Source organism: Malaclemys terrapin, chromosome 17 (genome assembly GCF_027887155.1).
Source record: "Malaclemys terrapin pileata isolate rMalTer1 chromosome 17, rMalTer1.hap1, whole genome shotgun sequence".
In the NCBI taxonomy this organism is placed as follows: domain Eukaryota; kingdom Metazoa; phylum Chordata; order Testudines; family Emydidae; genus Malaclemys; species Malaclemys terrapin.
In genome coordinates, this window is record NC_071521.1 from 18984559 (window position 1) to 19007470 (window position 22912).

The 22912-nt window shown below is 47.3% G+C and overlaps 1 protein-coding gene across 1 annotated transcript in view; it reads right to left on the reverse strand.

Moving 5' to 3' along the window:
* Positions 1-22912, reverse strand: part of CACNA1B (calcium voltage-gated channel subunit alpha1 B) — a 508111-nt gene that overhangs the window by 286824 nt on the left and 198375 nt on the right. The window contains exons 5-6 of the mRNA XM_054007857.1: positions 17869-18021; positions 9088-9275 (exon numbers count right to left, since the gene is read on the reverse strand). Of these exons, the coding sequence (XP_053863832.1) occupies positions 9088-9275; positions 17869-18021 (341 nt within the window). The remainder of the gene's footprint in view (positions 1-9087; positions 9276-17868; positions 18022-22912) is intronic.

Consider the following 22912-nt stretch of genomic DNA (forward strand, 5'->3'; position numbering starts at 1 on the left):
CCCCAGATCCCTTTCTGCAGTACTTCTTCCTAGGCAGTCATTTCCCATTTTGTATGGAAAAGTCCTACAGAATTTGACAGGGAGAAAGCCAACAGGATTCTGTAGAAATGTAATTGGGTGCTATAAACCCCATAGTAGTTAGTAGAAGATGACATCCCTTTGAATAGTAGGTGCTTTTTAAATATCCTGTAGAATTTTATAGCAGGGATAGAATGTTCTATTGTACTCTCCAGGATGGTTCAAAAATTTGACAGTAAGATTACTAAATAGAGGTTTTGAATCAAGGTTGGATTTTTTTTTCTAAACAATCTGCTCTAGGAATTATTGTGGGGCAGGTGTCTGGCCTGTGTGGTACAGGAGCTCAGACTAGATGATCACAATGGCCCTTTCTGGCCTTGCAATCTATGAATTCACTACGGCCCATTAAATGCTGCAGGACTTTTCTACGAGAGCCTATATTGAGCCCACAAACTCATTTCATATGGAGGCCACTGAACGTATGGTAAAAAAACCCCATATAATGTCTGTGTGCCATTCCATACTATATTTGTGACATGGAGTAGAAGACAATGACCTCTTGAGGTCCCTTCCACCCTACATTTCTATGATTCTATACTATACACATTTTAAAGAGGTAAAGAACTGTACCCAAGGATATTGTAACTAATTCTAGAACTAGGGGTGGAGAAAGACCTGATAAGAACAATCCTGCATGAGCAGGATGACCTGAGTACTTTGTCTAGTCTAGTTTGAAATAACTCCCGCAATAGAGCTCCCGTGTTTCTCAGGGGACACTATTCTACTGTCTACTGAACCTCACGGCTAAGAAGTTTTTTTCCCCTGATATTCAACCTCAGTTTTCCTTTCCCCGGTCTCATCACATTGTTCTTATTTGCATCCCCTTCATCCTTCCTTGGTTTCCTTCTGGGCTCTCAGAATAATCCACTTATAGCAAAACAATATCCTCTTCTGTCTTGGGGAGTGATTTATTCAATCTAGTTCAGCTCCCCGAAGTGAGGTCCTTTTGACCCCCCCCCCCCCCAGGTTCAGGGTTTCACAGACCTCCTTCTGGGGCTGAGAGAGTCCTGCCCTCCCCCACCAGCCCACAAACTCACCCTTCAAGGTTTCACAGCCCTCCTTCTGGGAACCAGGAGCTAGCAGATTCCTCCTCCTTGATAGGGCTTGGAGCATCCTTTTGAGATTCTCCCACTCAGTCATCTCACCACCACCATAATCCTCTTCAGGTGGATCTAATAACCCCGAACCTTTATCTGGGCCAGCTGAAAGAGAGGGGGGAGGGAACTTTGCCCTGCCACTCTACAAGGCTCCTGGTCCTAGGCCCTTAAAGAAAAAGTGGTTTTGGTTTTTCCCTCACCTTCCCTCTGCCAGACAAACTATAACCCAGGACTGCTTCATTTCCTTCCCTGGATACATGGAACACGATAACTCAAACTACCACCCCCCTGGCCTTAAAGGGTCAGTATCCCATTACAATTCCCCTTTTACAGATGGGGAAACCAAGGCAGAGGTGAAAGAGTTTGCCCCAAGACACACAGTTATTTGGGAGCAGAACCCAGGGCACCTGCTGTGTACTCACTCCTCCATGCTATGCTTCAATAAGAGTCTTCAATAGAAATTAAACCTCAGTCCACAGGATCAAATTTAGATCCCACGCAACTCACTTTCCATAGAAGAGACCTGGAAAAGCAAGGCCTTGTCCACCCTGCATACTGTCTCCTGTGCTGCCCCTCATACTTGGAAGGAGCTCCCTCTAAATAGCTGCACTCCCTGTAAACACTAGCACAACTAACTCATTCTCCTTAAAACTTTCCTTCGTTATGGTGCCAACAAAAAGCTTGACAATGGTGAGGCTGGTGGTGCAGCAAGATCACTGTCCATCATGCTGACCAATATTGTCTCAAATGTTTCCTCTTGGTCCCCCCAATCTGCCTCCCTGTATCCACTCACTGTCTTGTCTTCTTCTTACATTGTAAGCTCTTTGGGCAGGGACCATCTTTTTAGCTGGCGTTTGTACAGGGCCTAGCTCAGTGGGGTCCTTTGTCCATGACTAGGACTCCTGGACTCTATGGTGGGTAATAATTTTATTCTAAAGATCCTATGGAACATTTAGCAAGAGTAGAGGTTTGCTCTGATGTCCTTGTTCAAAACTCCCTGTCTCGGACTGTTTGCTGGTTGGTTTCCAATCCCCACCCCACAGGAGGCCGTACTTCAGTGGTGCTGTATGGTGTGTACCCGTATATAATTTGTAAAGCACTTTAGGATGAAAGGAGCCATGTAAATTATTATAAACACTTCTAGGCAGTTATCTTAATCCTCTTGAGCAATCATTTAGCCAAGCTATACACATTAAGTTCTTTTAATCTTCAGTCCCTCCAGCCTCTTAATTCTTGTTCTCCAAGTTTCCTCCAATGTAATGATGTGTATCTAGTACCAAGGTGCCCAGAACAGTAGGCAGTATTCTACTAGGAGATACAGTCACATCTGTGCTATACAGAGAAAACCTAAGGCTTCCAGAGTCCAGGGAACAATGTTATTCTGTATTTCAGCAGGCTACTCTCACAGTAAGGTTCCACCCTGGATGAGTAAAGGTTTCAGAATCTGGCCATATGTTACGGAGGAATCTCTGTGGTCCCATCTGTACTCTATCATCTTCCCACCTTCTACATAATGTGACCCCGTGCTACAACAGAGAAAAGTTTCAAGTCCATCTTCTCAATGAGCCACAAAGAAAAGGCGTCGGGCTGTGACAAGGGAAACTGGTTCCCGAGTCCATGTTGAGAACACATGTTCTGCCACGGTGGGGAAAATGGTTATAGCACGTTAGTCTTCCAACACATTTAAAACAGTGTAATGGCGGTGTAGATGGGCTCAGTCTATGCTTTAATCATGTTCTCAGATTATGCTGAGGCCTTGGGGTTCTTTCAGTAGGAGAGAATTTTGGCTCTGCTCTTTGCGGGAGAAAAGATGGTTCCCCATCATTAGCACCACAAGACAAAGGGACGGTTTCTAAATCATCTGTTGCTCTCTAAACTCACAGCAGCTTTCTGGCTGGGTGCAGGCCACAGCTGGTGAGCCTGCAGTATGCAGAAGGGCTTGTTTGGAGCGATTACTCTGCTTTTATTGTGCTACTGTTTCAGAAATGAGCTTCCCCCAGCTTATTCTTAAAGCATTTTACCTGATTGATGCTTTAATCTCTTTGCCTCAAGCATAAATCACTTTCCACATAAAGTCTTGCTAGAAAGCTTTCATTGACTCCAATTAAAGGGAAACTCCCATAAAAGCATAACCGGCAGATGAGTGAGGCAAAGAGGGAAAGACATTTTTGCAGTCCATCAAAACCTGAGAGCCGCCCCCTTGCCTTTATAAGTCCTCCGTTTATTATCATGGAGGGGGGTTAAGGATTTCCAAGCCAGTCTTATCTATCACGAAGCCCTGCCTTCTGCCTGCTGTGTTACTCTCGAAGAACCCGTGGGAAGGTCATGTCCATATCAGATGTGAAGTCAGCACCATCCCTTAGAAACACTTAAACAGTCCACAGAACCATTGCTGCTACTAAAAAGACCCTTTGTGAAAGACCTGAGCCCAAATGGCAAACCAGACCCAAAGCACCGTCCTTGGCTGGGGAAGTTTGTGCCTGGATTTGATCTCTGCAGGTCGTCTATCCCCAGAACAGGAAGAATCAGATCCAACCCTCCCCCCGCAAAAGCTTTGGGGAACTTCAGGTCCAAATCCCAATGCTACAGCTCAGGCCCATCTTTCCAATGGGCTGAATCACAGCACTAAGCCTAAACAGGCCAGAACTGTGGGGTTTGGTTGCCAGCCGAGACCTGAGCTCTAGGGCTTGGGCTCCGCCACCAGGACCAATCAGTATTGGTTATTTCTATCAGCCCAAAGTTGCTTTTGGAAGGAAACCCACTCCTATTCCCTGGTGACGTTAATGAGGAACTGGCTAAGCAGCTAGGATGCGAGCGATGCTCTTCTGAGTTTATGAGTGACCCTAACAATGACTTACTTAGGGTAAACGCCGTACCTCTTTCCACTGCCCTCATGGTAGAGTGCAGCAGCAGCACTGGCTGTAGCCGAGAAATATGAACAGCAACAGAGTGCTATTGATCCAAAGCAATCAAACAATCAATCCGCTTGTTTTTCAGGAGGAAACGGCCCTCCAAGCTCATTGCAACCTCAACTTCCCCATAATGGCCTTGGGCCCCAGACTGCCCGGCAGGATAACCCACTTGCAGTCCCTAGGACGGACCCCGCTCCATGGTAGCCCATTTTAACAGCGGAAAGCGAGAGGAAAAGTAAACGGCCTTCCCAGCCCAAGTAAAACCAAAATCTAGCAGGAGCTGGAGAGTGTTCACTCAAAGGCAGGGGAACAGGAACAGCACTGCTGGGAACAGGGAGATGACCTTTTCATGGCTCCTAGGCAGTTGACGGCATGAGAAGTCTCAGCCCTGATTCCTTACAAAAGCATACTCATACTTGTACCTCCCTGGAGGCTCATCTCAGGATCTCACAACACTTTGCAAATATTAATTAAGCATCACAACAAAAAGGGGTTCCATGACTTGGCCAAGGTGAAAAACCTGCATCCAGGGGCTGGCAGGTTCACCTGGGGAAAGCAGACCAGACCAGAAGGTTGGTCTCCTATCAGGACATGCTCCACCCTTTTAAAGTCCTAATCTACCCTCACCTGTCCCAGCCCAGAAACCTTCTCCTCCCTGGCAGAATGCCCAAAGAGCAAAGCAAACTCCTTAACCAATAACCAGGCCCTCAATATGTTCCGGGGGAAGGGAGGAAAGAGGGGCAGACTAGGCTCTGCAAGGTAGAAACCACGTCTTACTCTGCTTCTTAAAGCGTTGGCTAGATTATGGAGCTATGTACTGCACATGCTCATTATTAACAAACCAGAGAAAATATCCAGGCGTCTCCTGTTTTGCATTTTAGGCACACGGGCAGGGAAGAGTGGGTCACAATATGGGTCTGGCAGTCCAGAGACATGGCTTCGGTCCTTGAGTTTGGGTTCTGCCCTAGAGGTAGCTGTAGTCTAATGGACTGAGCATGGGGCAATGAGTCAGCATGATCTAGATTCTGCTATTGACTCATCTTGGACAACTCATTGTCTTGCTCTATACTTCATTTCCCCTCCTCTATCTAGTGAGGATCACGACCCTCGCACCCTCCCTTTGTAACGTGCTTGTAGAGCGATGGATACAAAATGCAGTGTCCTTCTGGCTCACTTCCACGCTCTAGACTCAGCCAGTGCAGGCAGCAAAGACTACAGAATAGCTGGTTCGCAGCTGGGTTGGTTGGAGCCGCAGGCTTTGATGGGCTGGGTACTCTCTGTTGTGCACAGTCTGAGAGTTGCATCACTGCACATTTGCTCTGATGAGCTTAGTGTCTCTGTTGTATGTTTCTAAATTATACGAGTAGGCACTGGGGGACACGAAAGGAAAACTACGCCATTACAAAAACAAGAAAGGAGACCGGTGGCACCTGAAGAAGTGGGTTTTTTACCCACGAAAGCTTATGCCCAAATAAATCTGTTAGTCTTTAAGGTGCCATCGGACTCCGCGTTGTTTTTGTGGATACAGACTAATCCGGCTACCCCTCTGATACTAAGCAATTACAAAACAACAAACCAGATGGATCTTCCCTTTTCTCGTCTCTTATCCCTTCCCCCCCCCCCCCTTTTCACTCTGCTGCTACCCTGTGAACAGCACAGCTCACTAGTAAGTGATAGGAGTGTACCATAGGGGATGCAGCTGGCAGAGGGACAGGGACAGTAACTCCTCACTTAACATTGTATGTATGTTCCTGAAAAATGCAACTTTCAGAGAAACAATGTTAAATGAATCCAATTTTCCCATAAGATTTAATGTAAATGTGGGGGGTTAGGTTCCAAGGAAATGTTTTTGAGGCAGACAAAAGACATTATGTACTGTACTGTGGTTGGGAAGGGCCCCAGGCTTACCCCACACAGGCACAGCCCATGCAGGCAAGAACACTAGGAAACACCTTTGCAGCAGCAGCGGCAGCTTCCCCGGAGAAGAACAGGTTTGGACTTTGCCAGGAATGCTCTAGGCCCGCCTCTTCCTGTCCCCGCTCCACTCCTGGCCCACCTCTTCCCACCCCCACTCCGCCTCCTCTCCAGAGGACGCACAGCTGTTTGGCAGCGCTTAGGACTTTCTGGGGAGGGAGGGGGTGCGGAGATGCAGCACTTCCCCGCTCCTGCCCCTCCCTCCCAGAAAGTCCTAAGCGCGAAGTGCTGGGAGGGAGGGGGAGGAGCGGAAAAGCCCTGCGTCTCCACTCCTCCCCCTCCCTCCCAGAAAATCCTAAACGCCACTAAACAGCTGTTTGGCGGCACTTAGGATTTTCTGGGAGGGAGGGGGAGGAGTGGAGACGCGGCGCTTCCCTGCTCCTCCCCCTCCCTCCCAGAAAGTCCTAAGCGCCGCCAAACAGCGGGGGAAGCGCTGGGAGGGAGGGGAAGGAGGCGGAGAAGTGGAACTTGTGCAATGCTCTCTTGTAAAGACGCTGCTCTTCCACAGAATCTTACAAGCAGGCAGCCAAAGGACGTTATAAGGGAGGATTGCACAACTTTAAAGGAGCATGTTCCCTAATTGAGCAGGGACGTAACATTGAAACAACGTTAAGCGGGACGACGTTAAATGAGGAGTTACTGTAATATGGAAACGGATAGACCTGGCTATCGTCTATCTGACTCTGCTTTAGTTGAATCTAGATGGCTAGGTGACTCTTTGGCTATGTTTCTCAATGGTACTTAGTCACATGCACAGAGTTAAGCATGTGTGCATTCCTGTTGAAGTCAAAGGGATATTGGATACCATGGTGATAGGCAGATGCTTAAAGTTACACACATGCTCATTGGCTTAAAGTTACACACATGCTTAAGAACCTTCCTGAATTGGGGCTTCTGATATCATGGAAACAGGCAGATCAGAAATAGGATAGAATTGTTGGAAAGAAAAACAATCCTCCATTTTTGAACTGTCCATGGTTGCATTTGTGCTCCCACAGGAATGACAGCGTCACAGCCTAAGAAACATTGTCTTCAGCCATTCACAGAGCCTCCCACTTGTAGGTGATGGGAAATCCACCTGACATCTAAGGCTAAACCAGGGATAAGCGGCTGGGGCTTATTGCTCCACAGACAAGAACTGCAGCATCCAAATCACGTTTGCACAGCCAATGCTTGCTGCCCCAGATCAATGTATCGGTTTCCAATTAGGTTAATGGTACTGCAATAACTTCAAAGCAACCCCAAATCAATTCCAATAGCCCACTCTGCTCCCTGCATGCTAGACAAAAGGCAGGCTGGAGGAAGATGATCTAATATGCCATTTATTGATTAATAAGTCAAAACCAGGACTCTAATGGGCTTTTCGCATGATTGTTGATTGTGGAGAGAAGAGAAAGGGTCAGTGAATGGGTCTGGGGGGACTGGTTGTGTGATGAAATAGGCAGGGAGTGGAGGGGGGAACACGGCTGGGAAGTGAGGCCTTCCCTCCACCTCGCGGTTGCAGACTTCTGTGACCAATCTAAATGGGCCGGCGATTGTTGAGAAATGAAGACTTGTGCAATGAAAAGAGAAGGGAATAAATGAGATGTATCGGCTTCAAATAAAGCAGAATTGCACCTTACAGTTTACCGTGTTTGCTGCTAACCATGCTGTCCTGCTGTCATAGAAATATCCAGAGGGAAGGGGTCCCATAGCCCAGAATTAAATGGTTTTTAAAACACTGAGCCCAACTAAAGTCTTCTCATAGGTCACTGGCTGTGCCCATTCCAATAATGCTCAGTAAATGCAATTGTCTGACTCTTTCCCTTATGTCTAAATTCCATTCCACGATAAGCAATAAAGCCCATTAGGCCTGTAAAGCAGGAGGTTGCAGCACTTCTGGAGTGGTTACAAGTCACATCGCTTTTGGCCTCATGCTTTATAGCACTACTCAAGGCACCCTATAAACGTCTCCCTGCCCCGAAGCGTGCTGCTGCATTGGCTATTATCACACAAACCCCTCAATTAAATACAAAACATTTCGGTGTCACTAGCTCTCATGAGCGTGTTCTACAACCAGTGTGCTCTACTCCCCTGTGCCGAGTGCAGTTACTTACATGGCACAAAGAGGGTTCAAAACCGCTGGAAAATACTCTCAGATCTAAACTGTAGCCTTTTGTACCCACTTTGCACACGTGTAAATGACTAAACAAAGTGCAAGGCAATGAAGGTTCAGACCCAAAAGACCACATTCATCCTGGGTGCAGCTCCGCCCAAGTCAGTGGAGATACGGCAGGTAAGAATGTGGCTTGTAAAATGCTCCCAGAATAACCCAAACCAGCCCTCCATTTAAGACCATCATCTACCTATGTTCCTTCAAGCATGTTACAATACACAGCACTAGGTGTATGGGAAACCCCTTCGATACAAGAGACGAATGTCAAGGAGTCACTGATTGTGCCACTTCTATTAGGCCTTTGATGAAATATATTCTATAAGAAATAGTGAGGATGGACTCAACGCTTGGAGTTCCTACAATGGAATAAACCCATTTGGTGTGAAACTGCATCAGTACATTGCAATGTAACCTGATGACATTTTGGCATGGTATCATCATGGTGAATCAAAAGTCACTACATAGGTATGCAAATACAAGGAATGCTGCCTCAAAATGCCATCTCTCTGGACTGCGATAATGATTGGTGAGACCCGTAAAGGATTATAAGGCATCAAGGAATGTCCTACAAAGCACAGTGCTCGCGGGCCACAGGACTGCCTTAAGAAAATTGGGATAGTCCCAATACTATAGTCCCAAAAAAGGCTGGGCTGAGGGCTATTGATGGAAAAACACCAACCAGCTGATGTGTTTTGCAGTTCAAGCCAGAATTCTAATCCTATCCCAGTAAGAATGAATCACTGACAAGTTCCTCCTTGTTTCGTTCTCCACACTGGGAATCTGTGTGAAGCCTGCCCCCGCAGGGGACTAGAAAAACGCAATTCACACATCGCCCGGAGATCTCTTTGTGGATATTGTCTGTGATACTCACATTGTAGAGGATGTCAGTCCAGCCCTCCATGGTGATGCACTGGAAGACAGTTAGCACAGCAAACAGAATATTGTCAAAGTTGGTGATTCCATAGTTGGGGCCTGGCCAGTATTTCCTGCATGTGGTTCCATTCTCACATTGCCTGGCCGGGGGATCCTCTCCACAAGGAAAATCTCCCACCTCCTCACCTGCAGAGACAAGAGGGGTAGGGGAGGGAAACAGTTACTGATCAAAGACTCCCAAACATACCGGTATCACTGAGCTCTCACCAAACTGCCTCCAGGAGAAGCAGGGTCTGCTTCTCATTTACGTTTCCTTTATGCTACTCTGGGATCTTAAAGTGGGTGTAGCTATAATGTATGCTCACATAAGGCCCTTTACATTGCCAGGGGTGTGTGATAGGGGCTTTAGTGACAGTGTAAATGAAAATCAGGCCCCATGTGTCCAAAACCTAGAGCTCACAACGGTGTTAGTGCCATATTTGGGGCCACAACTGAGCAATACTATAGCGTTAATAGTCAGAGTAGACCAAGGAGATGCCCTTGATTTAAAGCAGAATGAATACTGTGATTCAGGGACATACTGTAATGTGTAGAAAAGTGTTAAGTATTAACATTACTACTATTGTATTAGGTCTATTGTGTCATAGAATCCTAGAATATCAGGGTTGGAAGGGACCTCAGAAGGTATCTAGTCCAACCCCCTGCTCAAAGCAGGACCAATCCCCATACAGATGTTTGCCCCAGATCCCTAAGTGGCCCCCTCAAGGATTGAACTCATAACCCTGGGTTTAGCAGGCCAATGCTCAAACCACTGAGCTATCCCTCCCCGGTGATGATGGATAGAAACACAAAGATTATGAGGCAGGTTCTCCGGTCTGCTAAGGCCACTTAGCACAGCAGCTGTCCCAGCAGAAGGGGCGGGAGGGAGAATGTTGAGGGTGTTCCAAGGGTGAGGTCGTGAAGCGAGGGGCAGAGCAAAGCTAAACCCCATCCTATATAGTGTATGTTTACTCTTCTCGAGCTGGGAATCACTCCCCAAGCTCGGAGACAGACCCACGCTAGCTCTGATCTAGCTAGCATGCTGAAACCAGACGTGTAGCCATGGCGGTGGGAGGGCCTAGCAGCTCCGAGTGTGATCCCGCCCAGGAGAGGAGCTACGCACTCAGACGGCTAGCCCATCCCACCGCTCACGCCGCCCGCTAGCTTGATCAGAGCTAGTGTGGGCATGTCTACTCAAGCTGGACATAGATCTCCAGCGTGAAGTGAAACTATACCCATAGGTACAAGGAGTGCCTAACGCCAGCGGTGAAAGTTAGAGCTGCACCTAAACGGCTCTAACTTTTCTCTGGGACCAGACAGTAGGACAGAGAGGAGAACTGAGCCCTGTAACTTCAGCAATGCAGGCCAGAGGCTCATGATACCATAGTCTGTGTAGCACAGCTGAGAGCACGCTAACCTCTGGGCCCAAAGGCAGTGGGTTCATGTCTCTTAGCAAGTTTTGTGCTCTTCCCCAGTACAAAGAAGGCAATGCTGAACTGCTGTAGGGGCCGTCAACAGAGGCTCTGGGGCCAAGGCATACCAATTCCCTCCTGGCCCATGTTGGAGAGTGTAGAGGAGGAGCCTGGCATGCCCTTTCCAATGCGACTTCTCTCATTGAAACAGGTTTTCATGTCCATGGCTGCCAAGTGCTGAACACAGAATGGACTGTAAGCCCTTGGGGATGGGACTGTCACTATGTTACATGTTTGTACAGAGTCTAGCGCAGTGGGGGCCCCGGCTCCAGGCACCACCACAATACAAATAATAAACAAACTACTACTAATGGCTGCTCTGCTGGTCCTACACAATCACTGCAGTCGTCATCCGTATTTAATTCATTTGCAAAGCGACCCTGAGTACGAAACACAGTCTCTGTTCTATGGTGGTTGTCCTCCAGCCCTACTGAAGGTGAAGGTAAAGACTTCTACCACTCAGGAAGACCTTCGAGGATGTATGGAAAGGGTGAACTAGCTCACCTGAGACAAGACCAGAAATATCCACTCAGTGTTGTGAATAAGCAAAGAATGATGGATTCCCCCATCCCGCTGGCTCTGAGCAAGGTCAGAAATAGCAATTTGTTGTCATGACTAAGCAAAGATCGACCACCTGTCAGGTAGACACTCAAACCCCCTCCTCTCCTACCAAAAATTAAAGTCACTTTATATCCATATTCCTCTTGGTTTCCATGCTTACTGTTATCTGGAGCAGTTATTACTCTGCCGCCTTGCAGTTGATGGAGAAGCTTTGGGAGCCCAGGGCTGGATTCTCAAAGTAAATAAACTCACCAGGCCACGTTTTTCATTTACACGAAGGCCCCTTTATAACACGCTGGCAGAGGAAAAGGTCCTTACAGAAAGACACTGCGAGGGCAGGGGCAATGAGAATCGGACTTTACTAAATCAAATTCACTGAAGGGGGAAAAAATCAGTAATAACAATAATAAATAATAATAAATAATAATAATGATTACACAGAAAGAAGCCTGCAGAGGAAAGTCTGGCAGCCTGGCTCTGTGGTATTTCACAATACAGTGTGTGCAAGCAACCTTTTCCCATCTCACCAGCCCTTTACTACAAGGTTTTGCCCTCAGGCTCCCGTGTGGGTCGCTTTGGCTCTTGTAATGGATGTTGAAGGGTTTACTGAGGCAAGGCAGCAAGAAGAAAGAAGAAAATAAAGTCTTTGAGGACAATTCTCCAGGGGCCCCTTGGAAAAGCGCGGCCGGCTTTCTGACGTTTGGCCTTTTGTTACAAGGTAATCCTTTCTAAAGGCAATGAACGTCTATTACTACATGTATTGATTACCTTATGAGCAGGAGACATGACAAACAAGTCGGGTCTTCTAAAGTCCATGTGAAAAAGAGAGTGCAGGGGAGGGAATCGGAATTAGCTATTCCACTTACTATTTTTTTTAAAAGTTTGCAAAGTGATGCGGCCAAATTATCATCATTTGTATCCCAGTAATGATTTACCGGCTGCAACTGAGATTAGCGCCCCATTGTGCTAGGAGCTGTACATGCACAGCCTAGAGTAGGGCTCTGCAAATCAGTGAATATGCTTGTTTCAGACATGCTGAAATGAAGAGTTTTGACATTTCTGAAGACATTTCCTTTTTTCCCCCCTGACAAACAATTTGGCAAAATCAGTCCAAATTCTCAAATTGTTTCAGTCAACCTGAATCTGCATTGTTTGGTGAAAAAAGGGATCACAAGAAATATTTTCACCCAGCTCAAGTCTAGAGTTCTTGTAACTGAATACTAGTTAACTCAAGTTTTTAAATGCTAACCTGTTTTTAAATCCATGCCACCAAGGTTTGTCCCAGGATACAACTAAACCACAAAGGTTTGCATCACAGAACAACTGTTTGGGTCACATCTAGATTAGTCTTTTAGCAACTCAAGTTAACAATCAATCAATTAACTCAAGTTAAAACAAACCTCTAGTCTACACAAACTCAAAAGGAGAGACCCCAAAGAGTTCCCAGTCTGATCTCAGTTATAAATCCAGGATAACATGATTGCTTTCAGTGGGATTATTCTGGATTTTTACACTGGTGTAACAATGCAGAATTGGCCCATAATCTCTAGTGCATGTTTCAAAGGACTAGGTAGGCATCCAAAGGAAAATTCAGAAACGGGTGTGGTGCCTTCCTATCTCAACACAATTTTGTAGCCATAACTTCTGGAGTCTGGTAAGCAGGAAATGATGAATGAGAATATGTGCAAATGGGTGTGCATAAAAGAATTCTCTGTGTCAGCAACACATGAGTGCATGGAAGATTATGGAGAGTGGAAAATATATCACATATTCAGTGAAAATCGCACACTAATGTGTGAGTCTATCTTAGACTTTTGCCTGGTTTTCACCAAAACAAAAAGTGTCTTTTCCATAAACTCAGAACAGCCCATTGTGCCATATTACTAAAGCTGTGTCGATGTGAGCCATGACATTTCCATTCATATCCCATGAGCTCACCGGCTTTCTGAATTACTGCTCTTTGCTTCTTGGTTTCCATAAGAATCCCAAGTGACTGTTTCATTTGGGGACTGGGAACAAGGCCAGGCCTGAATCCCCCTAACTCCCCAGATCCCCAGACCGACTACTGTTGCAGGGATGCAGCTCCTTGAGGAGGTTCATATTTCCACCCTGAAGTCAATGCTCAGAGCAAATGGACCTGAGCTTGTTAATGCACCTCTTCTGAGATTAGGCATTTAGGTTTAAAAGGCTGGGTTGATTAGATTAGCGGGATGCTTTGCTTTCCCTGCACACGAGGGATTCCAGATCCAGGAAACCTCGCCCGCTGCCTTTTCAGAAATGCAGCGAGGAGGGGAGGAGAGAGAACTGGGTAGAATCAATTTCTGTAATTCATCTGTAGATGAACACATTAACCACAGCGCAGAGAGCTGCGTGGTGCCCTTTAACAGCGACTCCTTCATATGCTGGTAAGGTGGAGGCTTTAAGGAGGTCATAACCTTCATTCTGGAGCTGGCCCTGCTTCCCTCCTGTCGAGATGCCAGATGCCATGATGTATGGTACTCACACGCTTCTGGCTGGGCTCCCAGTTCCATACTTGAGTGCTACTCCAAGAGCAGTGCTAAGATGGGTATGTTACATCACATGCCACAAACAGGGCTCAGCCTTCCGCTTGGCCTAGAGATCTGTCAGTCATAACATCATTGTGATGTTGTCCACCAAGATGGCTCCCAAGTGACCATGAATGGGACTGTGGCTTTTTTTTTTTAAAAGAAGCTACAAACATAAAACGGGAAAAAACCCAGCAACTACCTAACACTTTCCCTCCTTTGCCCCACCCACCGAACCCGTCATGTCAGTGAGGAAAAGGCTGAGAATTCTAAGTGGTGCTTTGCCAAGGGCATAAAGAAAAGTATTACGCGATGCTTAGACCAACACCTGATCACTTGAACCTTCTGTTCCCTGGGACCCCTGGTTCTCACCTCTCCCCACCTCCGGTCTACCGCAAAACACCACCACTCTAGCCATCTTCTTTATCCAGGGCTCTCCCCTCCTCACACTCACTCGTTGGCAGTCTCCTAGTGTAACCCACCAGTGTAGACGTGTTACAGGTCTCCCTCTAGTCCGATTCACCTAGGATGTGAGTTGTTACAGCTCCCCCTTAGGGAGTGTTGGCTCTTTAGCCACTCATGATTTCCACTCTGGAGGTCCCCAGTTCAAGCCCCAGTCCGTCAGTCCAGACGACGGCTGTCTCACTACCACATCAAATCATCCTCCTCACCTGCGAGGCCCCAAACAGTCTGACTCCCACCTGTGTCTCTGCTCCCATATCCTTGCAATCGTCTATCATCTCAAACAAACATCTCCCCAATTGCATCCCCTCAATCACCCTGGAGAGCTAGGACCAGATTGTCCGCTGCCCTGACCCCACGCTGTCACTTGCACGCCAGTCATTCCCAGGTGGATTCAGGAGCTTTTCACGCTCCGTTTGCACTGGCATAAATGACTCCACATGGCACAAGGGAATGGAGAAACCAGCCCCTGAAACCTCATCCCCATTTCTATCACGTGAGCTGCAGGGTGAGCTTGGGCAAGTTACTTCCCTTCTCTGTGCCTCTATTCCTCCAGCTAGAAAATGGGGGTAAAATAGGAACAATCCTAGCTGTTATCTAGCGCTTCTCATCAGGAGATCTCAAAGCACCTTACCCAGAAGGTCAGTATCATTACTCCCATTTTACAGATGGGGAAACAGACACAAAGGGAAGTGATTTGCCCGAGGTCAGCCAGTCACACACTGACAGAGCAGGGAATAGAAATCGTGTCTCCTGAGTCCCAGCCCGGTGCTCTAACCACTAGGGAACACTGCCTCCCATGCTGCTGCTCAGAGGCCTTGTGCGTGTGTTCAATGGAAGTTATTTCTGAGCCCAGAACAGAGCTGAAAGCCCCACATCATTCAATGGCCAGGCAGCCTTTTTAAACCTATTTAAATAGCTACCCAGCTCACTTGGGGCAGGGTTGTAAGGATCATTTAACTAATAGCCGTAAAGCTCTTTGAAAAAGCAAAGCTCTATATAACTGCTTACACAGCCATCTCCGCTTGGGAAAGATCTTCCACTCCCTGGCCAGCAATATTGTTATTACCCATTTGAATTGTGGTAGCATCTCTGAGCCCCAGTCCTGGACCAGAACCCCATTGGGCTGTTGTACAAACACAGAACAAAAAGACAGGCAGCCCCTTCCCCCCCCCCTCAAGAGCTGTTCATTTAAACAGCTCTCTTCCCCTCCTACAAATCCTTTCTTAAAATCCATTTCTTCCAGCAATCTTCTTGCTTTCCTCTGGAGTCAGCTCTCTGCAAACCCCCTTACCTGGATCATTGTGCCAGGTTTCGCTTACCTTACACAAGAAAAGTATCTCACTCTGGGTTTGCAAAGCCCTGTGTCAATTTAAGATACTATTGTAACAGAGTTTTTACAGAATTGCCAAGGGCCTCCCAGAGCATTGGCTGGGACACTCTTTTATTATGGTTCGTATAAATCTAAATAAATAAATGCAACAGATGCTTAATGATAATCACTGAAAAGGTTTTTTAGCTTGCAAGCTCCTTGGGGTAGGAACTCTTTCCCTGTGTGATTCCACACCACCTAATACAACTGGGCACCATGTTAATGAAAAGATTAAAAACTGACCGGAGGGGCGGGGGAGAGGAGAGGAGGGGAGAAGAACACGTTCTGCATTTTTTACAGTTAAATTGCACCTCAAGCAGCTATTCTGATGTTGCACCTGCCCTTAGTTAAGGGTCTCTGGGTGTCCAGGCCCTACTCCTCTATTTTCTGGGGTTTATTACACAGTGGCAGGTAGACACATGTCATTTTCACTGCAGGGTCCAATTTCCCATTTCCAGGCCGCAACGTTTCTTATGGCAATTGCCAGGTTTTATCCTTATCCTTTATCTGGCCTTTTATTAACATGCTGTGAGGGCGTTCTCTCTCTCTAACCACAGGTGCTGCATTGCTGATCGGACTGCGTGTAACGGCAGGGCTGACTATGGAGTCAGTGCAGCAGATGGGAGGGGTCAGCGTGTAGACACTTAGAATCATAGACTATCAAGGTTGGAAGGGACCTCAGGAGGTCATCTAGTCCCACCCCCTGCTCAAAGCAGGACCGATCCCCAGGATTTTCACAGTGCTAGCTGTGAGCACTCCGCCCGGACATGGGGTATGCTATGCAGACTGTACACTCTGTAACAGAGCATCCTAAGGGCCCAGCCATGTCGCCCTTACAAGACACTGGTACTTAAACATCCCCGGCCATGCTCCAGCAGCCTTTTCACACTCTTCCCAAATCCCACGCAAGTGCTTCCGTAGCCACTTCCTTCTCTGTTTCCTACACGCCCCACCTGGAAGACTGTGGTCATGCCATAGATTCCTCCTTCCTCTCATCTGCTATAGCCCCTCATTCTTCCCCCTCCTTCTCAGCTTTGGCCTGCTCGCACTCTACTCCCTCCTTCGTCTCTCCCTCAGCCGGGTTCGGAACCATCCCTCTGGACTTTTCTTCCTCTCTGACTGATTTTTCCATCTGCCCATCTCTCCTCATTCACAGGGACGTCAGCCATCACATCGATGGCCAGTCTTAGTTAGTGGCCTTCCAGTTCCTCTTTCTCACCAGCTCTGGACTGTCCCTCCCACTCATCTTCACGGTCACACCCTCAGCCTGCCCTTCTCAAAGCTCCATCCAGTTCTGACTCCCCTCTCTGTGAAGTCCTTCACCCCGTGTCCTCCTCCCAGAATTTTCATTTGTCTCTCTCTCTGACTTCCCTGCTGCTCGCCATCTGTCCCAACCCACGCTTCATCCTACGGTGTTGTCTCTTATCCCAGCAACCTCTAGAGATCTCACAAATAAACAGCTGCACATCAGAACCCCAATCATCTTGAAATCAAAAGTCACTGCATCCAGCCAGCGCCATGAGTGCCTGGTTGCCAGTTACAATGCAAAAGTCACACACACACACACACACACACACACAGGGCCTGAGCTGCCTCTTACACACGCTGGTGTAAACTGGGAGTAAATCCATCCAATGGAGCTACAGTGCTGGAAATGAGAGGAGAATCTATCTGGTTGCCAGTGTGCATGTGTACACCCAAGTGTTCTGCGGCACTGAGAGAAGGTGGGCCGGGAGGGAGAGAAGGAGTGGAAGGGGAAAAACGAAAACAGAGCAGGAGGGAGAAAGGAGTCTAATATAGAAGGCTGTGGTGTAATCAGCTAGAAGAAAGCCAGAAAACACAAAGGAAAATAAGAATCAGAAAACTAACTTGAACGGAAAAGAGAAATTGAAGAAGACTGAATGAACGTAGAGACAAAAACTGGAAATCGTATTAATCAAATGATACCCACAAATTAGCCTGGAAAAAACAGAAACAGGCTCAGTACACAATAGTTTAGGACAGGAAGTGAAGAGTACTGGGCCAGTGAAGCTGCACGGACTTATAGCAGCAGAAAACTGGGCCCACTACATCCAAGTCAAACTGCAGGGTGAATAAGGGAGACAGAAGGTAATTATGCCAGCTGGAATTTTGCCAGGCTACCTCTGGGTCAAGAGGTCATCACTAGACAAGCTCTTGGACTTTGGCTTTAAGTCTCATCACAAAAAACGCTGTGGAATTTAACCTTTCTTACGCAGGTCACTTCCCTGAGAGACAACACTAGGCCCTCAAACGGATAATGTGTGCCCTGCTGACTTACTGAGGGAACAGCAGCAGCTCAATCTCACCTGTTTCGTTCGAGAAGCAGGTTTTATGAAACTTCCCCATGTAGAACTCCAGCCCAATGATGGCGAACATCACGATAGCAAAGAAGAGAAGCAGCCCAATCTGGAGCAAGGGCACCATGGCCTTCATGATGGACTTGAGGACAACCTGCAAACCTGTAGGAAGCAAGGAAATTATTGTAGTCAGTGACTGGAGAAAAAAGGGTTTTTTGGAGGGCAGAGGAGTTTGGATTTTTAATAAAATGCTCTGGATTGGCAATGTCCTGCAATGCCTCTTTCTTCTAGGTCATTGATTCAAAGCTCTCCCTGCTCAGTAAGGATTAAGGCTCCAAACCAGATCCCATCAAAATCTTCCAATTAGCATCAGTGGGAGCCAGGCCAGGTCCTAAAAGCTGTTCAGTGACTCATGTGAAACGTGATGGTGGTCTCAAGCCAGTGCCCAGAGCATGGGTCCAAATACCAAAAAAACTACTGACACAATTGGCGTGAATTTAGCACTCTCATGTCCCACAGAGGCCAAGGAGTCAGTGGGTCAGAGAGAGCATCGTGGTAAGTCACAGTCACTTGGCCAGGTGGGGAAAAGCGAGAATGCTTTACAGCCTGGTAGTTAGCACACTCGCTGGGGAGATGGGAGACACAACTTCAAGGCCCTACTCCAGAGACTATAATTATTGATAAAAAGTGGAACAGCTTCAAGAGGGGAGTTTGAGAAAGCCCAATACCAGAATATCCCATTTCCAAGTGTGCAAGTTTAAATGCCTACTCTACATCAGGTAGAGAGGGGAATTGAACCTGCGTCTCCCACATCCCCACTGAATGCCCTAACCTGGGGGCTAAAGCTTATAAAGGGAGCCAACATCATCACCGCCTCCTCCCCTCCCCTGTCATTTTTAGGACTCCTTTCCTTTGCTTCTGACAAAAGCCTGAAAAATCAAAACAGAATTTTTGCGGGGCCAAATGAAACATTATCGACGTTACCGACATACGTAGACTTTTTCAGTTTGGTTGAAACGATTCGGCAAACTCCACGCAGATTTGCAAATCATTTCAGTCAACCCCAAGTGCATTTTTCAGTGACTAAATGATTAGTTGGAAAAATTTTGCCCTGCTTTAAGTGAGACCCATTTATAAACAAAAAGGCAGTGGTGTCACTACATTTAGTATCAGAGGGGTAGCCGTGTTAGTCTGAATCTGTAAAAAGCAACAGAGGGTCCTGTGGCACCTTTAAGACTAACAGAAGTATTGGAGCATAAGCTTTCGTGGGTGAATGCCCACTTCGTCAGACGCAAGACTGATGAAGTGGGCATTCACCCACAAAAGCTTATGCTCCAATACTTCTGTTAGTCTTAAAGGTGCCACAGGACCCTCTGTTGCTTTTTACATTTAGCATAGCCATCTTGTGGCTAACCAGAGGCCTGCAATCTCTGGGGCTTCCAATCTTGGGCCTTTTCACCAGCACTCAAATTCAGTTTCAATTAAAACAGGGGAGAAAAGAGGAGAAGCCAAAGAGATAAAGCTGTCAGATAATTTTATGCATAAGGAAAGCAATGCCCTGTTAATCACCTGTTTAAAGCTACCTTGGCTGTGGGGCCCACACTGGAGCAATGGGAATAAAGGATCATCTTTGTCCCACTGCCTTGTAAAACTTAAGTGAGGTCAACCCAGAAGTGCACAGAAAAACACTCATCTGGGCTGGGAAAAAATACAGACACATGGAGAGAGCATATTAGGACAGCATTCGGCACATCTAAGGACTGTGTGTGTATTGCAGGGGGGAAGGATTATAAAGCTCTCAGGTGCCAAAGCAGCCTTTAAATTGTATAGCAGAGCTATACTATGTCTTAAATCTATGGCGGGGTGGCCAACCTGAGCCTGAGAAGGAGCCAGAATTTACCAATGTACATTGCCAAAGAGCCACAGTAATATGTCAGCAGCCCCCCATCAGCTCCCAGTGCCTCCCACCCACTAGCAGCCCCGCCAATCAGCGCCTCCCCTTCCCTCCCGATCAGCTGTTTCGTAGTGTGCAGGAGGGGGGGGAGGAGCGAGGGCACGGCAGGCTCAGGGGTGGGGGCGGGAAGGGGTGGCAGGGCCAGGGGTTGAGCAGTGAGCACCCCCCTGGCACACTGGAAAGTTGGCACCTGTGGCTCCAGCCCTGGAGTCGGTGCCTATTAACTTCGGAAGAGCCGCATGTAGCTCCGGAGCCACAGGTTGGCCACCCCGATCTACGGTTATGACTCTGCTCAAGGGGCGGAAGAGTTGTGGCTGGCTGGATTAAGTTGAATGTCGGCTTTCATAAGGCATAAGTGCCCCTGAAACAAAACGTGGCTGTTTTCTCGTATGTACGTATCAAAATAGGAGAATCAAAAGATTCTCTCCCACCAGATAATCAGGTTTAGAAAGTTGGCTGGGGCTCTAGTGTGTTCCACGGAAGGGTGTAATGTTGTGGTGATAGTGAGGTGAAATTCGCCCCTATGCAGCCAGCCAGCACACAGCCTCTGTGCCACGGAAGTCCCACTCACACTCTCAGAAGAAGGCGTACGCTGGACTTATGTGGTGCATACTCCTCGTGCTGATCTCTCTGCTCAAGGATGCCTTTATGAAATGGAGAGGTGAGTTGTTCTCCTTTAAGAAACTCTCGTATCTGTGATCTCACCCTCTCTGCAGTTCCTATATGGGATCATGGTTATTTTATTCAACTTGCTTTGGTTTTTCATATGAATTTCATGCTAGAGAAAGGTGCCGGATTTACAGCCCTGGGGAGTGGAAGCTGCTCTTCATCCACACACAGCATGGGCAATGGCAGGACAATCCTTCCCCGCACTGTCAAAGCACCTCAAGAGTGGGCTGGGAAGACGGGTCAGTCAATGGCCTAGTGGATAAAGCCCTAGACTGGGATGTAGGAGATGTGAGTTCCAGTCTCAGCTCTGATTTATCAGGCGATCTTAGACAAGTCATTTCAGTTTAGTTTCCTCTCCAATGCTTTATCCTGTCTATTTACATGGCCTTGCACGCTCAAAAAGCACTTGTTGATTGGTGCTTAACAGATCAAGGGCATTTCACTATGACTATTAATTTCAAATAAAAGCAGCAAAGAGTCCTGTGGCACCTTATAGACTAATAGACGTATTGGAGCATGAGCCTTCGTGGGTGAATACCCACCTCGTCAGATGCATGTAGTGGAAATTTCCAGAGGCAGGTACAAATATGCAAGCAAGAGTGAGTCAGGCTAGAGATAACAAGGTTAGTTCAATCAGGGGGGATGAGGCCCTCTTCTAGCAGTTGAGGTGTGAACACCAAGGGAGGAGAAACTGCTTTTGTAGTTGGCTAGCCATTCACAGTCTTTGTTTCAAATTAATTTCAAATACAGATTAAGAAATAAAGGCCAGCTTGTCACAAGCCCTTTCCTTCTGGATGGGAAATGCCTATGTAATCTGTGCTCCCAAAAGGACACTGCTGTCTCAAATTTCCAGGCAGGGAAACGCATTCCTCATCAGCTCTGCACAGCCCCTGGTGTTCTGGCTGCAAGAAACCGTCTCTGGAGCAGAGCTGAAACTCCAGGCTGCTGTTTGAGAGGAGGAGAAGGAAGCTAATGAGTTAATCAAGATGAAGAGCTGAGCTTCATGTGAGTGCATCCCATTTAAAAGGGAAACAATTTCCTCTCACTGCTTCATGCTGCATGGAAAATGCTTCCGTTCCAAATTCAGCAAGGGACAAATGAACAGATATCACTAAGAGTCCCCTGTATTTCTACAGTGCCCCTCACCAGAGCATCTGGGCCCTTCAAACTAACAAAGTATCAAGTTCCCTATGGTGAAAACCTGATTATAGAGACTGTCCCTTTATCCGCCTTGCCCTTACCTGGTGTTACTTACAGGCCTGAGTATCATGGGAGGGCAGACCCATATTTGGTGTTAACTGACTTAGCTCCAGCTAAAGATCTCCCTTGGGAATTCTAGCACTGGGGGGCCAGAAGGTTGGCAAACTTGGCATCTGGCAGTGCTTGGAGTACAGATCAAGCCCCAGAGTGAAGAAATCTCAAGCACCAAATCTGTGATGTTCCAACCCTGGGGCCTAATGTGGTAGCACTTTGCACTCCCTTTGCATAGGTGTAAATGCTGACGCACGACACAGAGCAATGGAAAATCAGGTCCCAGGCATGGAAAGTCAGGGCATCCCAGTGCGATAGGAAGCAGGGAGAAGACTATATAGTCCAGAGGACACAGACCCTAACGGCCAGAGGGCCTCACTGACAACGACAATGATGTTGCAAGTATCAGAGGGGTAGCCGTGTTAGTCTGAATCTGTAAAAAGCGACAGAGGGTCCTGTGGCACCTTTGAGACTAACAGAAGTACTGGGAGCATAAGCTTTCGTGGGTCAGAACCTCACTTCTTCAGATGCAAGTAATGGAAATCTCCAGAGGCAGGTATATATCAGTGTGGAGATAACGAGGTTAGTTCAATCAGGGAGGGTGAGGTGCTCTGCTAGCAGTTGAGGTGTGAACACCAAGGGAGGAGAAACTGTTTCTGTAGTTGGATAGCCATTCACAGTCTTTGTTTAATCCTGATCTGATGGTGTCAAATTTGCAGATGAACTGAAGCTCAGCAGTTTCTCTTTGGAGTCTGGTCCTGAAGTTTTTTTGCTGTAAGATGGCTACCTTAACATCTGCTATTGTGTGGCCAGGGAGGTTGAAGTGTTCTCCTACAGGTTTTTGTACATTGCCATTCCTGATATCTGACTTGTGTCCATTTATCCTCTTGCGTAGTGACTGTCCAGTTTGGCCAATGTACATAGCAGAGGAGCATTGCTGGCATATGATGGCATATATAACATTGGTGGACGTGCAGGTGAATGAGCCGGTGATGTTGTAGCTGATCTGGTTAGGGCCAGTGATGGTGTTGCTGGTGTAGATATGTGGGCAGAGTTGGCATCGAGGTTTGTTGCATGGGTTGGTTCCTGAGTTAGAGTTGTTATGGTGCGATGCGTGGTTGCTGGTGAGAATATGCTTAAGGTTGGCAGGTTGTCTGTGGGCGAGGACTGGCCTGCCTC